General features: G+C 33.7%; 1 protein-coding gene across 1 annotated transcript; it reads left to right on the forward strand.

The window, feature by feature from the left end:
• The first annotated feature begins 1,284 nt into the window (after positions 1–1,284).
• Positions 1,285–13,447, forward strand: LOC129297464 (phytochrome-associated serine/threonine-protein phosphatase). The gene is made up of 10 exons (XM_054935801.1): positions 1,285–1,501; positions 2,191–2,337; positions 2,416–2,483; positions 3,591–3,648; positions 9,123–9,233; positions 9,360–9,410; positions 9,719–9,862; positions 10,187–10,282; positions 10,417–10,488; positions 13,226–13,447. The coding sequence occupies exons 1-10, from the start codon at positions 1,421–1,423 to the stop codon at positions 13,307–13,309; spliced, it is 912 nt and encodes a 303-aa protein (XP_054791776.1). The 5' UTR covers positions 1,285–1,420; the 3' UTR covers positions 13,310–13,447.
• Positions 13,448–15,100: the final 1,653 nt, after the last annotated feature.

A 15,100-nucleotide genomic window follows, 5' to 3' on the forward strand; every position in this document is an offset into this window, starting at 1 on the left:
TTTTTAGTTGTTGGATTTTACTAATAAAAAAAATTAATTTCATTCTAGTTGTTTGCCCAAGAAAAGTAGCCACTTTACAAAGAAAATAATAACTGATTTTTAATTATTGGACTTCAATCATTAAAAATTTTACTTTGAGCAACTTGTAATTTGTAATTATGTCATTTTTTAAGAAAAAGTCATTTTCTAAAACAAAATGGTCACTTCTTTTTTTTTTTTAGCTTGTTGAACTTTATTAATAAAAATATTTGCATATAATAACTTGTAATTTATTATATCATTTTAGTTATTTTCTTAAAAAGTTGTCATTTTTCTAAAACAAACTAATCACTAATTTATTATAATAAATAATTTTTTTTACAGGGACAAGTATGTTATTTTATAAAAAATCAAATATGCCAAACAAGTCCAAATGACTAAAAAAATTTATCATATTTTACAATACTCAATTGTTATTTAACTATTTCTTGGAGTTTTTTTTTTCAATTTTCCCTTATTAATATTGATTGTTATTTATATTTAATATTGACATATATACTCTTTCTGTTAAAAAATATAATGTATTTTTTGAGGTGTTAGATGTTAAAAATAATAAAGCATTTTAGTCTTTCGAGGTGTAATTATTATCTTTTTTCAAAAATATCCTATTAATAATGATTTTATATTTATTATAAGGTGTTTAATAAGAGTAAGTATGAAAAAATGGAATTAGTTTGAAAGTAGATAATTACTTTATTAAAAGTGAAATATATATCTATATATATATATATATTAAGAATTGTCATTATTAGCAAAATATTATTTCCTCCGTTCAAAAATGTACAGCATTTTTAACCGAATTTTACCTCCAATAAAGTAGTTACTTACTTTTAAACCAATCTTATCTTTTCATATTTACCCCTATTAAACACTCTACAATAAATATAAAGTCATTATTAATAGAAATATTTTGGAGAAAAAGAAATAATTATTCTTCGAAAGATTAAAAATACTTTACATTTTTAACATTTAACTTTTAAAAAAATACCTTACATTTTTAATAAAGGAATTACATCTTAATTTTTAAAACCATTTCATAAAATAAAATAAATATAATTTATATATTTGAAAAATAAATATAAATAATTAATAATTAGTTAATATTCTCCATATTTGATTAATAATTAAGCCACGGAAACTTAAACGACAAAAGTCAATTCAACATTTAAGAATTGGCAAACAAAAAAAAGAAAAAAACATTCAAATTCAAGAAATTCCAGATATTAAAATAAAATCCCTAAAACTGTAAGCTACAACGTGGATCTGTGATTGAAATTTCTCGGCCTCTTTGGATCTCTCGGCTTTCTCCATTGGTTTTGTTGCTCAAACCAATTTCCATTCCCTCGCAGCGAGAGGTGTAGTGTTAAAGGAAAGGTAAGAGATGGATTTGGACCAGTGGATCGCGAAGGTGAAGGAAGGGCAGCATCTTCTGGAAGACGAGCTTCAGCTTCTTTGCGAATATGTAAGCATTTCGCTCTTCCACTCTCTCTAAATAGGGTTTATTCGGTTTACTCATGCATTCAATTGATTTCCTCCAAGGGGATAGTGTGTCACAGGCAGCAGGGTCTACTGTTGTCTCGTTCACTTTTGGGCCTCAAAATATGTTTGCCCTCAGTTCAGTTATTTTCTACTATCTCAGAATTATCATTCTTTCTTTCCTAATATCATTAGCTTTGAGTCTGTATTTCATGAAGAGTTGAAAGGATTTGTAAATCATTTGGTCCATCATTGCCTTATATAGCTCAAGCACTGAGGTAGTTGTTCTCTCTTTGGGTTTCTGTTGTGTGAAGTTAGCCATAAGTAACTTTGGTGGGGGTAAAAGGTTGGTTATTTTGGTAAGCGACAAGTCCTTTTTCTTGCATCAAGGGTCTATTTGGAATAAGATTCAATCCGTTCGTGGGTTAGAAGGAAAATAACGATCTCGTGACCCTTCTGACTTGATATCTCTTGCGGGGGCATTTTTTTGTGTTTTCTCTATAAGACTATCATTGCAATATTTCTGTAGTTCTGGTGTCAGGTTTGTTGTCTGTGCGCCTTGAGATTTTTCTGTCTAGACTGGAGAAGTACTTCCTTTTATATTTTAACTTTCGAATAATTAAATATTCGATGAGCCACGACTGCTGCTCCAGTTATTCTTTCATGACATTTCAGGTAAAAGAGATCCTCATTGAGGAGTCCAATGTGCAGCCAGTGAATAGCCCGGTAACTGTTTGTGGTGATATTCATGGCCAATTTCATGATCTGATGAAACTTTTCCAGACAGGGGGTCATGTACCTGAGACAAATTATATCTTTATGGTAGGCGCTACACTTCTGTCAAGAAACTTTATTGATGAATGTAAGTTTTTCCTTTATCTGACCCTATATGTGTTGCAGGGAGACTTTGTTGATAGAGGGTACAATAGTCTAGAAGTTTTCACCATCCTATTACTTCTTAAAGCTAGGTATGTAAATTTCTTGCATGTTTGCATCCGTCTTTACTATTTCAGTGTTCATATGAACTTGGGATATATACACAAAATCTACTTGCGTCATATGTCATAATAGCATAATTTTTAAGCTTTTATCCTTGTAAACTTGTGGGTTGAGGTGGAAGATTTTAATTTTCTCTAAGCTTTTGTCTAACCAATAGGGAAGTTTACTTTTTTAGGGTGCCAGTCTGACATTGGCGGATGAGTATGATTGATTCATCAGTTGTCATGATGTCAATAGATCATTCAATCCATCCTTAATATTATTTTATAAGCATCCTTACCATTGAACAATTTGAATGTGAAAATTCTGTTTCATGCTGACAACTCTGCCATTTTCTTTCTTGTAATGTTATGAACCTTACAGGATGTGTGAGATGGGAATTTCTTTATAAACTCTAATTCAGAACAACTCTCCAATCTCTGTAAATCCACTAGGGACATCCCCTTAAAACACCATTCATTGAAAGCCATGAGGAGACTGTGATAGTAATCCCCCCCCCCAAAAGAAGATATGGAGGAAAAAACTTCTTAGCAAGAATTCTTAGCAATCCAATCTGAATAAATACGCTACAATTTTGATTAAAAGAGTGATCACATAAATCATCTTTGATTTTAAGGCTGCTTAGCTTTTCTATTGGTTGTAATGTTTCAATGCTTCATTATGTTTGGATTGCAAAATGCATTGGATTTTAATTATTGAAAATTGCTTGACAATTAAATATTAAGATGAATGGAAAATGATGATGTGAATGGAAAAGAAATGAAGAGGTGAATGGAAAATGATCTGTGCACCCTTTCTAAAAAAAATTATTATGTGAGATAGATAAAGTTGAGTGATAATAGTAGGCAACGATGATTGCATAACTGAAGGTTTTTTGTTTTCTGCGCAACTCTAATGGATTTCCTTTCCACTGACTATCAAACTGACTGAGTCTGCTGTTGCTTTAGATTTCTTTATTATTTCAGCTTTTTTTTCGGTAGGTATTGTTATTCTGTGTTATTTATGTACTTAATTTACTTAATTAATTATTAATTAATTTGTATTGGTGCGCCATTAATTTTTGTGTAATTTTATAGATACCCAGCTAATATTACCCTTTTACGAGGAAACCATGAAAGTAGGCAACTAACCCAGGTATGTTCTTAAATCATCATGCACTTCTCTACTGTCTCTGCCATGACAATTATGTTTGTCAGTTAGTGATAGGCAGCATGACACATCATTTTAGACTAGCATTTTTATCTTTAGTAAATAGTCTATGCAGGAGATTTGGGATGTTGTCCATTATTGATGTTTGCACCATCTCATTCTAACATGTCAATTCCAATCTTAAAACTGGTGCTATTGTTTAATGTAGAATTGTTGATTGTGATGCGGCTATATGCAAGACTTCATTGTATGCTTCTTGATAGAATCGGCTGAGTAATTAGGGTCTCAGCCTTAAGTTTTATTTGACTGCAATATGGTACATATTAACATATATAGGACATGCAAGGAGGCGTTTTCAACCATGGTTAAATCTAGGTATTATCTACATAATCTTTTTCTAAAAAAATATCCTAACTTGCTGAATTCTAATGAGATAAAAACTGAAGATAATCAAGCAGTGAATAATTAAATAATAAAAAACCAGCAATAGCTTTAAACCCTAAGCCACTGGGCTGTGACTTTGGCCCCTAAAGACCTCTTCATTTGGTCCACTACTTACTTACTAGATGGTGATTTTCTACATTTCTCTAGTTCTTGCTTTTGAGTTCAAATATGTTTGAAGGCCAATTGGTGGCAAGGGTTAAGAAAGAGCTTTGGGAATTTTCAATTTGAAATTTATTTGCACAAAATACGTAATATGTTAGAATCTACTTTCTAGGACCTTTTTGTTTTTGTTCAAGATATGAGGAAGTGAATTGGTTCTTTAGGCTGTAGTTTACGACCCATAATCTTATATTGAATCGCTCGTGTTAGGCTAGATGTATTTATAGAAGAGTGCTTTTGTATAGTATTTTGTTACAACAATAACTAACTATGACAGTATCTTACTGAGTTATTGAACCTCTCATGCCCCCTCAAACTTAGTGTGGGTTAGAGACAGCATTAAGTTTGGATCGAAGATAAACAAACTGATCAGAAGCAATAGGTTTTGTTGATACAACTGCGAACTGATCCTTGGATGAGTCTTGAGCCACCACAAGTTGCTTTTGTAGAATCTTCAAATGTACAAAGTGGTTATCTAATTTGACGTGCTTTATACGTGCATGAAGAATCAGATTGGTAGTCAAAGCCACTAAACTTGGGTTGTCACGATGAACCACAAGCAATACTTAGTAGGACTGGAAGTTCTGACATGAGTTGAATCCACATCATTAGCTAGACTCTTATGTTCAACTTCTATGCATGATCTTATGAGAGGATTCGAGGATTGCTTCTAGATTACCGTGCCACTAGATTTGCACCTGGACAAATATAGCCCCCTAATGTGGACTGCCTATCATCAACATCACAACGCTATCAGCATCACTTAGGACTAAACTCAATGTGGATGATTTCTTCTGACAGATTCCATAGTTAATATTCCCTGTAAAATATGTCAGCAGACCTTTTGACTGTTGCCTAGTGGCTATTTAACGATCTATGAATAAATTGTTAGGCTTTATTTATTGAAAAAAGCCATGGGCAGTTTATGGTGATGTATTGTAATACAAGAGTGGAATAATACAATTGAGGATCATCCATTATTACACTTATCGCATGAGTTGATAATTTTGTATCAGGAGGCATTTGAGTCTTTGTATACTTTGCCTCTTCCATCTTTGCCTTTTGGGCAAGTCCTAAGCGTTTCTGGATTGAGATAGGCAAGTTGTCATCATCAGTTTTCTTGATCCAACTTTTGAGAAAATAATTCAATTGACCCAAATCCTTTAATGCAAAATCCTTATTTAGGTTAAATGAACAAAGAGGAATCACATCTAGTTGATTGAACTCGGAGAGGATGGAGTGTAGTGGTTAGCTTCATAAAACAATGTCTAGGAGCTTGTTTTAAGTCCATAGAGGGCTTTGTGAAGTTTGCATACAAGTGTTTTGTCACTAGATTCAAATCCTTGAGGTCGGCTCATGCATACCTCTTCTTGAAGATCATCATTCAAGAAGGAATTGCTGACATTTAGTTGATGTATATGCCAGCCATATGGTATAGCATAGGTAAGCACCACTTAAATTGTAAAAGGTTGAATGTCTCAGCATAATCATAAGTAGGCTTTCGATAAAAGCCTTAGCAATTAATTTTGCCATAAACTTGTTTATAGTGCCGTTAGGATTTTTGTACCTAATTTTCAGACTTGAGCAGTGGGAACCACATGTATGAGATGCCTCACTAATACTGGCTGAAGTAGAACCAGCTTCATTGGTAGAAGAGTTGCCTAATCTATAGCATTAGCTGTACCAACATTAGTATGAAAATTGCGGAACAAGGGAGAGTTTTCAAGCAAAGGTCTCAAAAACTGATGATGGCCTCTGTGCCTCCCTTTTTATTAATAATAAGTTATGTACAGATCCTTGGGTTTTCTAGTAATCTCACTAGTAATGATATCTAAGGGAATAAATTCCAGCAAACCATATATAAATGTTAAGTATTTAACCTCATAATAAAAAGAAACAAAAAAGAAATTGATAGTAAAATAAGTAAATAAAATAATCAGCAATCTTCAACACTTCCCCTCAAGTTGGGGAGTAGATGTAAATCATCCCCAACTTGGAGTTGACTTCATCAAACTTTTCTTGTGTGTGAGTGCCTTTTTCATTATAGGGAAAATCACAACCAAGGATTCCTAGAGAAACATATTCACTGTTGAGGACCAATGAATTCTGATTTAATACTGCAATCCCTGGAGTCCTAACTCTGAAAATCAGAATATTTATGTATTTTCACAATCACAATTAATGAAAAAGTTAGGACCTCAGGGGCTGCAGTGTCCAGACACTTAAATCCTTACGTGCTCCTCTTCTAAACAATAGTCCTTGTTCATGTGGGCTCTAATTTTGAAGCCTTAGCTTGTGACTGGCTTGCACCCTGGCATTCTAGTTTCTTCAAGGCCAAATTATACTTTCTTTGTGACATTGAAATTCCTTCTCTCTTCCGGTTTACTTCCATACCTAGGGACTATCTCATCTGACCAACTCTTAACTTAAAACTCTATTACAAGTTTTTTCATTAAGTTGTTTATCTCTTCACTAAACTCTGTTGTAATGACTATGTCGTTAACATAGACTATCAAGATAGCCATCCTATCATTTGATCCATGCTTGGATAAGCAACATGTGGTACTGTGGTTAGTTTCATGCTAGAGAAATCCAAGGCTCTTGATTACTTTGGAGTTTGGTGAGCTAATCAAACCATGTCCTAGATGATTGTTTGAGGCAATAGAGTGATTTGTTTAGTTTGCACATTTTGTTTCCCTTTACTTCATTTTCCAAACTTTGGGAAAATTTCATTTGCACTTCCTCCTTAAGATCTCCATTCAAGGGGGCATTTTTGACATCTAATTGATGAAGTGGCCTGTTTAAGTATGCTACTATTGAGATGTGGAATTTGATTGTGTTGAGTTTGGAAACTGGAGAAAATGCTTCTTGATAATCAAGAGACCATGTCCTGTTCTTTTGGAGTGCATCCAACTCTTCTTGCAATTTTTCTCTCCATTGGGCCTTATGCTTCATGAACTGAGCTTGGGATTTTTTATAGGGACACTTGCATAAATGCCTGTATTGTAGGTTCCAACTTATCATATGTAACAAAATTAATGATAGAATGTTTAGTGCCACTTTTCACCCCTCTCCTCAGCAATATGGAGATATAATTCTTCACATTCCACCTTTTAACCAATCTTCTCATTAGAATTTAGATAAAGAGGATGATGAGACTGACCTTGCTTAGAGAATGTGTCTTGGGTCACATCTTCTTCACCTCGATCCTTGCCTTTTTGCCTATTCTTTTTGCTGTTGCTTGGCACTTGGACTAGAGGTCTCATTTTGGGACTCTTTGGCTTAGGTTTTTGTTGTCTGTGTTCTTGGGGTTGTTCAGGATTTGGTTGAGATAGGTTCAAGGTGTACATTGTTTCTGGATTTGTTTTGAGTTCTAGTTCTGGCAGCAACGTTTCTTTAGACACCTCCTTTTGAACATCCACGTTCTCCCCTTAAATGGGTGATTTGGAATGAAAAGGTTTGTTCTTAATTCTTAAAGAAAGTGATATTTGAGGGAATGTACAATCTTTTTTGTCGTTTGACAGTGGCACTTGGAACTCTTTTTGACAGTAGAGTTCCCCAAAAATGCATTTGACGGATTGTGGATTTAGTTTATTCCCCTCCTCATTGTGAGCGCGTTCAAAGACTTTGAAGAGAAGAGAATGTAATTGAAGGTACACTTTATTAGCATGTGGAACATGAAGGACATGGTTAAGAGTGGTTGTAAGGTACAGGGAAAATGAGTGTTATTATACCTCATTATTGATATTTTAACTTCTGCTGTCTGCTATATGAAGCTATCATGTCCCATTATAGTCATCTTTCATTGATAGATGTCTCCCTTTGTTGTGATATGATTTGTGGTCCTTGAATTTGGGTACTGTGTGCCTGATTGCCAACGCTCTAGTTGATTCAATTTAGTGTTGTTGAGTGCTTTCTAGATTGATGAACAATTGAGCAAACTTGTGTTGACATTCCCATGCGGTGTGTCCATATTTCCCGCTTACTTGACTCTATGAGCGTGTGCTATAGCCTTGGTAACTGATTACAAGTCCATGACCTAGCTTGCCCTCGAGTAATAGTTCCACCATGACCCCTCTTTGGTTCAGTTGATCTTTGTATGGTGGTTTTCGATTCTATTTGCTCGCTTTGCCATTGCTTTGAGTAAGATATGGTTGGTGATTGATGGTTGCAAGTGGTACAGCCACTTGTTCTTTTCAATTTGTTGTTCTTGTGCCATCAATACAACTTTCATTTCTGCTACAGCATGCAAGTCATTTCTTGATGTTGTGGTTATTTTGAGTGGGTCATAATCTTGAGGCGAACCTTCAAAGATTGCTCCAATGTATGCCTCAATTGACACATGTTCTCTGATAGCACCCCATGCATCCACAAACTGTTTTACCTTCAAAAGAAAGTTGTAGATTCTCAAATCATCTTTCATGAGGTCCTTCAATTGATTCTGGAATTGCTTCCCTTTCTCTTGTCTATGACGTGAAGAAAACTTAAAAATTTTGATGCACTTGGTATGAATGATGATACTCCCGCCTTTTGGGCATGCTAATCCCCCGGTCATTGATGATAAGGGCCACAACATGGTGACGTAGTCTTGCTGCTCCCAATTTAGAAACTCTGCTGTAGTTTCTGCTTGACCTACATCTATATTTTTTTACTGATTAAGTTGCACATAGGTTGTGATAAAATTGATAGCATCAATTATTTAATTGTTTTTGATGTGAAGAGATTTATGAGTTGTGACTACAGTCTTGCTTGTCTACCTACTGAGCAATAAAGTGATATATATTTAAAATTATGAATTTTAAATATCAACATTTAACTTGCTGATTTATTCTTATTTTGCAATTTACCTTTTTCAGGTCTATGGATTTTATGATGAATGCCAGAGGAAGTATGGAAATGCTAATGCATGGCGGTATTGTACAGATGTTTTTGACTACCTAACACTTTCAGCAATAATAGATGGAACTGTAAATATCTTCTACTTTTCTCCTCCCTCCCTCTGTCCCACCATGTGTGCATGTTGGTGTGTTGGAATTTGGACTTTATCTTCTGTCTTAAAAAGAAATTTTATTTACATGTTCTGTGTTATCCAGGTGCTCTGTGTTCATGGCGGTCTTTCTCCTGACATTCGAACAATTGATCAGGTTGTCATTTTTCAGTGCCGTTCTGATTTGTTGGTTACACTCTATATATATTTAGACTAGGCAAACTTATGATTGTCTTCAGGTCTGTGTTTTGTGTTTTACCTATTACACCAATCATCTTTGTGCTCTCCCCATGTTAGAGCTAATTTGTGTGGTGGATTTGATTTTGTTTGTTAGTCTACAAAATTAATATTTTGCACGCAATTGGTTGCTTTTTTTATCCCCTTTTTTTCACATTATTACAAGCAATATAAAATGGTGACCCTTTTTTTTCCATCATTTAATAATAAATCTTTTTTCCATGGCAGATAAGGGTTATTGATCGAAATTGTGAAATTCCACATGAGGGACCCTTTTGTGATCTGATGTGGAGTGATCCTGAAGATATTGAGACATGGGCTGTGAGTCCCCGTGGGGCAGGCTGGCTTTTTGGATCCAGGGTCACTTCTGAGGTACTGTAATTTTAGTTTTGAATTATTCAAAGAATTGATTTTTTTTTAATAAAGACAAGATTTTATTGATGAGAAAAACAATAAGAAAACAAACGACAAGAAAGCTTCCCAGAACGTGAATATAAGAAATTGCAAACTCACAAGGTCTCGAGATTTTCAATCTATGTGAATCCCCAAGGAACACCACCCCTTAAAAAACCATTTGCTGAAACTCATTAGGAAAACATGGAAATTATTCTCTCCCAATTTAGATATTGTGGAAGAGACTTTAGTTATAGAATTGAAATTTATTGTTGTCTTATGAATGCTTCATTTCTGATGCAGTTCAATCACATAAATAATCTTGATCTTGTTTGTCGTGCCCATCAACTTGTGCAAGAAGGCCTCAAGTATATGTTCCAAGATAAAGGCCTTGTAACTGTAAGTATCACATTTTCAAAATTGAATTAAACTATATTCAATTAATTTTATTTGTTTACTTATTTTATTAAATATATTTCAGTCTTCTATGAAAATGAATAAACCAACAAGTCATTGCTTTTGAATTTTTACAGGTATGGTCTGCACCTAATTATTGTTACCGATGTGGAAACGTTGCTTCTATTTTGAGCTTCAATGAAAATATGGTCAGTCATCTATCGCTTGCGTTGTGTTTAAATATACACTTATGATGATCTTTGTAACAGTTAAATTGGTGTTGTGATATGTATTAAGCCATTCTTTATGTATGTTTCTCATTTTCTGTAAATATAATTTTTTAACAAAACAAGAGCTGCACTTTTCTACGTGAATTGAATTGAGTTCATTTGTACATGACACCCCATGTTTCTCGTTTGCTTTTGAATCTTAACAAGTGTTAGTGGAATTGGACTTGTTTCGCTGCACCATTTTTAGACTTTAAGGTGACATATTGATTATTTTTCAGCTTTCTGAGTTGGGCAAATCAACCCGCTTAAGTACCCCATACAGCATTTGTACTACACAATTTGGGACTAAGCTGCCATTATGACCTTGGGCTCCATCAATATCATAAAAATTAACTTTTCAAGCATACATTCATATATGAAATAATATGTTGAAGATAAGTATGATAATACGGAAAACAAGATTTGGTTCGCCATCATACCAAAAAATGACATGGCTTTTGAAATTTTAGAAAAATATATTTATGCATTTATTACTGAGGAATCCGTGATTTTCCCTTTAGTGAGTTTCAAATTGTTTTCATTTATTTTTCGTGAATTGTCAACTTGAAATTCTGGGGCATTTATGTACATCTCCTATAGTTTAATCTGGTCACTTTGATTACTCTATTTCTTTTTTGATTGTTTTATGCCAAACTTCCCTTGCAAAAGAGAAAAAACATGATTTTTTTCCTCCCTACTCTGCACCATTGTAGTATAAAAATCACTTTTCATGGAAGCTTCTATCCTCCTCCATTTCCCAAAAAGATGGCTCCATCGTACTAGTATGTCCTAAGTGAATTTCTCCTCAGCTAAAAGATTTATTCAAGTATCTCCCGACACAAGCACTCACCAGAAAGGCAAAGGCTTCTCAAAACTACATTGGCACATAACAAACTACTGGCTTGATAGGCTAGCTTTCTTCACCGAAAGTTCTTCATACTTCTTCTGATATACTTTCCTTGTTTCCTACTTCAATGCTATCCCCGTCACTGCTTGGATTGTACTTCTGGTGATGGTTCCAGGTATTTGGAAAGCCATTTTGAATGCCATTGTTATGTGGTGAGCTTATAGAAGAGTATTATTGAATTTTTAGAACATATCCCCCCTCTTCGTACTAACGAGTCATATTAAATTTACATATCCCCACGCTTCATACTAATGAGTCATTAACTACCGGACTTTCTTAACCATTTCCCAACTGACTGCTAATTCCCACGTAATACCTAGTAACAAAAGTAAGATGATTAGGAGAACGGTGAGAGGGAACCAGGGAAGAACCACATACCTAATTGTTGTCTGGTAGTATATGACGGATATTCAGTTTGGAGAAGAGGTTTTAAGGCTATCTAGTAATGTACTGGGACAGTCTCTAATCTTTTGCATACTAGAGGTTGTGTTTCCTGTTTGGGATTTCTCTTATGCTCGGGTATGCATTCATTTTTCCCATTTCTTGGAATCAGAGTTGCAGTTCCTTTTCTCTCTAAATAATGCAAATCAATTTAGAGAATTCCACCATTTCCTTTCATTTGTTTTATTTTCATGCTGGTTAAGGTAAATTTCCATTCCCCTTTTTGCTTAGATTGTAATGTTACTAAGGCAGCTGTCCCCACTCACACCATGCCTACTACTGCATTTTGGATCTTGTTGCTTTTGGCTGCCTTTTCCAGTTGATTATTTTGGGTGAAAGACGTTAGTTCTCATGCTGAAATAGATTTATAGAATCTGATGGAACTTTATGCTATTCGAACGAATTAAAAAACAGACACAATAGGAGGAATACGATGGAAATCAATACTCAATTTTGTCCTTTCACTCGACAAGAAATATCCCCTGAAATACATTCAACAATCACCATTCATAACATAGAGAAAATTATATTGAAACAAAGGAATCAGAAAATAAACCTGCTCTGGCACTGGGGAAGCCAGAATTCTCTCAGAATCCTTTACTGGGCTCTCTCCACCCTCCTTGCAAACAACGCCCCACCAAATTCGCTACTTTATGTAGACTTCTCGATCTTCAATCTAACTGCCCTTCAATCTCCTCAACTAGTTTATCATTTGGTATGTACGATGGAATAGAATGAAAAGGGTGACTTTATAAATTACAGATATCATTTCTGCCCCCTGAAAATAATAGCTAGCTTGATGGGTACTTAAGTAGGATGGGGAATCTTGCCCTAAAAGCTAGTTATTGAGGTGAGAGAACCAACCAACATAAATGTCTCATTGAGCATCCCATACTATTCAATATGGGACTTGATATCTCATACTACTAAGTCTCTATTAGTTGGCCTTTCATGAGAAGTTAACGCCATGGCACTTATTTCAACTTAATGCTAGTTGGAATCCTCCGTGGGTAGTTCTTTTCAGAATTGCTGATAACTACACTCTAGTACCAATATGATGGGTACCCAAATAGTTTTGGGATATGGTTTTCCATCCTACTTAGATACCTATCACAGTTAGTTATTAAGATGAAATGTTCATCCAAGTATGATATGTTATGAGAGTGCTTAGTGTAAAATTATGTGCATCGTACATGCTGTACTTAGTTATGTCTTAGCATGTTATGAAACCAGTAAATGTGGGTGAAGTTGTTATGTGATCATCTTCCCCTTTATTCTGTGCCTGTTGGAGCACTTTGTTGTACATGCTTACATTTTTACTTGCAACAGGAGAGAGAGGTTAAATTTTTCACTGAAACGGAGGAGAACAACCAGATGAGGGGGCCCAGGACAGGCGTTCCATATTTCTTGTAACTGAATTTTGGTTTATCGTAAAATTTGTAATAGTAAAATGGCTTTATTATTGTATTTGGACATTGATTGTTATGTAATGTGGGTTTTTGGATTGCAACACTTAAAAGGTGGATCTAATTATTTGCCACTTGATTCCCATTTTTCTTTTTCCCTTCCTATTTTTTCTCTAAAATTCTTTCAATGTACTAAAACGCTTAAATAGCAGTGCTCATTTTTACCCACAAGGATTACCTTTGACGGGGGAAGATTGGTATCCTTCAGGCTTGATTTGGACGGTTAGTTGTTGGATCATTCTTTATTTTCTCATGTTGCGAAATACAATGCTAGCAAGTCTGGCACTTCCACACCGAATCTTAGAACTCTTTGTATCAATGAAATTTCGTAAAATTTGAGTGTATTGTATAAGTAGTTTGTGAAGTTTTTAGGTCTTCATATTTTTAATTCTAATACAAGCCAATAAATATGGACCAAGTAAATTTCATTAGTAAAAGGATAGTGAGAAAAATGTGAACGTTTTTTATTTCGGTTATAAGAATGCTTACTACCATTCATGAATGATGATGATGTGATTGAAGTTGGAATAGGAAGGAAAGCAAGAGAAAAAAAAAAAAAAAGCTTAATCATAATATATAACTTTGGATATTTATAAATTTATTAAAACTTAAACCATAAATGAATTAGATTTAACCAAACCGCCTAAAGCTTGAACGCAATTGATTTTAATAAAAAAGATCAAATGTCATTGTGTACAAATAGAATGGTTTGGTTTTGGTAAGCAAGCGATATCCTTGAACGCCTTTACATGATCGAGCACATTTTGGTGCCTCATTCTTTAACAAGCACTCATATATTGTATTCCTTTTCAATCGCAATATAAGTTTTTTTTTTAAACAATTAATGTTTCATTTTTATATGTCCTTTCATTAGTTTAATGCAACATTTATTGATATTTTTTATTATGTACTTATTTTTAATCACAATGTAACACTTATGGGAAAACTTATTTTTTATTTTCATTTTATTAATTATAAAAATAGAATAATGAAACTTTTAGTTTTTCAAGTTAGTCTTAGTTATTAGTTTTGTCTTTTAAATTTAAAGTTTATTTTTTTTCAATTTGAGATATTAAGTTTGCTTTAGTGTTTTTTTTTTTGTTCTTCTTGTTTAAACATGAGGTAATACTGTTGAAATCTACTGACATGAATAAGGTAATAGACGGTATTCATGTAGATTAATGCAAATAAGTGTAATTATTTTGGTAGGAAAAAATAGATTAAAAAAACTAATAATGTAAATTGGATTGATGAAATTAAATTGATTTGAAAGCTAGTTTTTTTTTTTTTTCATTAGGTACATGAACATGACAGATCATCATTATACTTTTATACATTAGATTAATTTGAGAGTTAATTTGTATTTTAAAATTTAAAGGTCCAATATAATAATTTTAGAAAGTGTAAGGAACTAAACCAATAAAAATTACACTTGAAGGGTCAAATGGATAACTAAGACAAATTGAAGGGACTAAAAGTTTCATTATCCCTTTATGAAATGACTGTAGGGGAAATTCCATAATATAAGAAGAATTTTGTCGTATTAACTAGATTTCTTAATCTGTGTTTATATATACATTTAAAAAATCTTTGTTCTGAAATGAAGGAATTATCTCATGTCCATACTCTTGTACACGTGTTAGTCTCATTGTTTTATTTCTATGCCAATTGACAATAATACGTAGGGATGTTTTAAAAATAATTAGTATCTTTATGATAATTACTACATTCAATCAAA

The sequence above is a fragment of the Prosopis cineraria genome, unplaced genomic scaffold (assembly GCF_029017545.1).
Source record: "Prosopis cineraria cultivar Desert tree isolate PC_DT_omini unplaced genomic scaffold, ASM2901754v1 PC533, whole genome shotgun sequence".
Taxonomy (NCBI): domain Eukaryota; kingdom Viridiplantae; phylum Streptophyta; class Magnoliopsida; order Fabales; family Fabaceae; genus Prosopis; species Prosopis cineraria.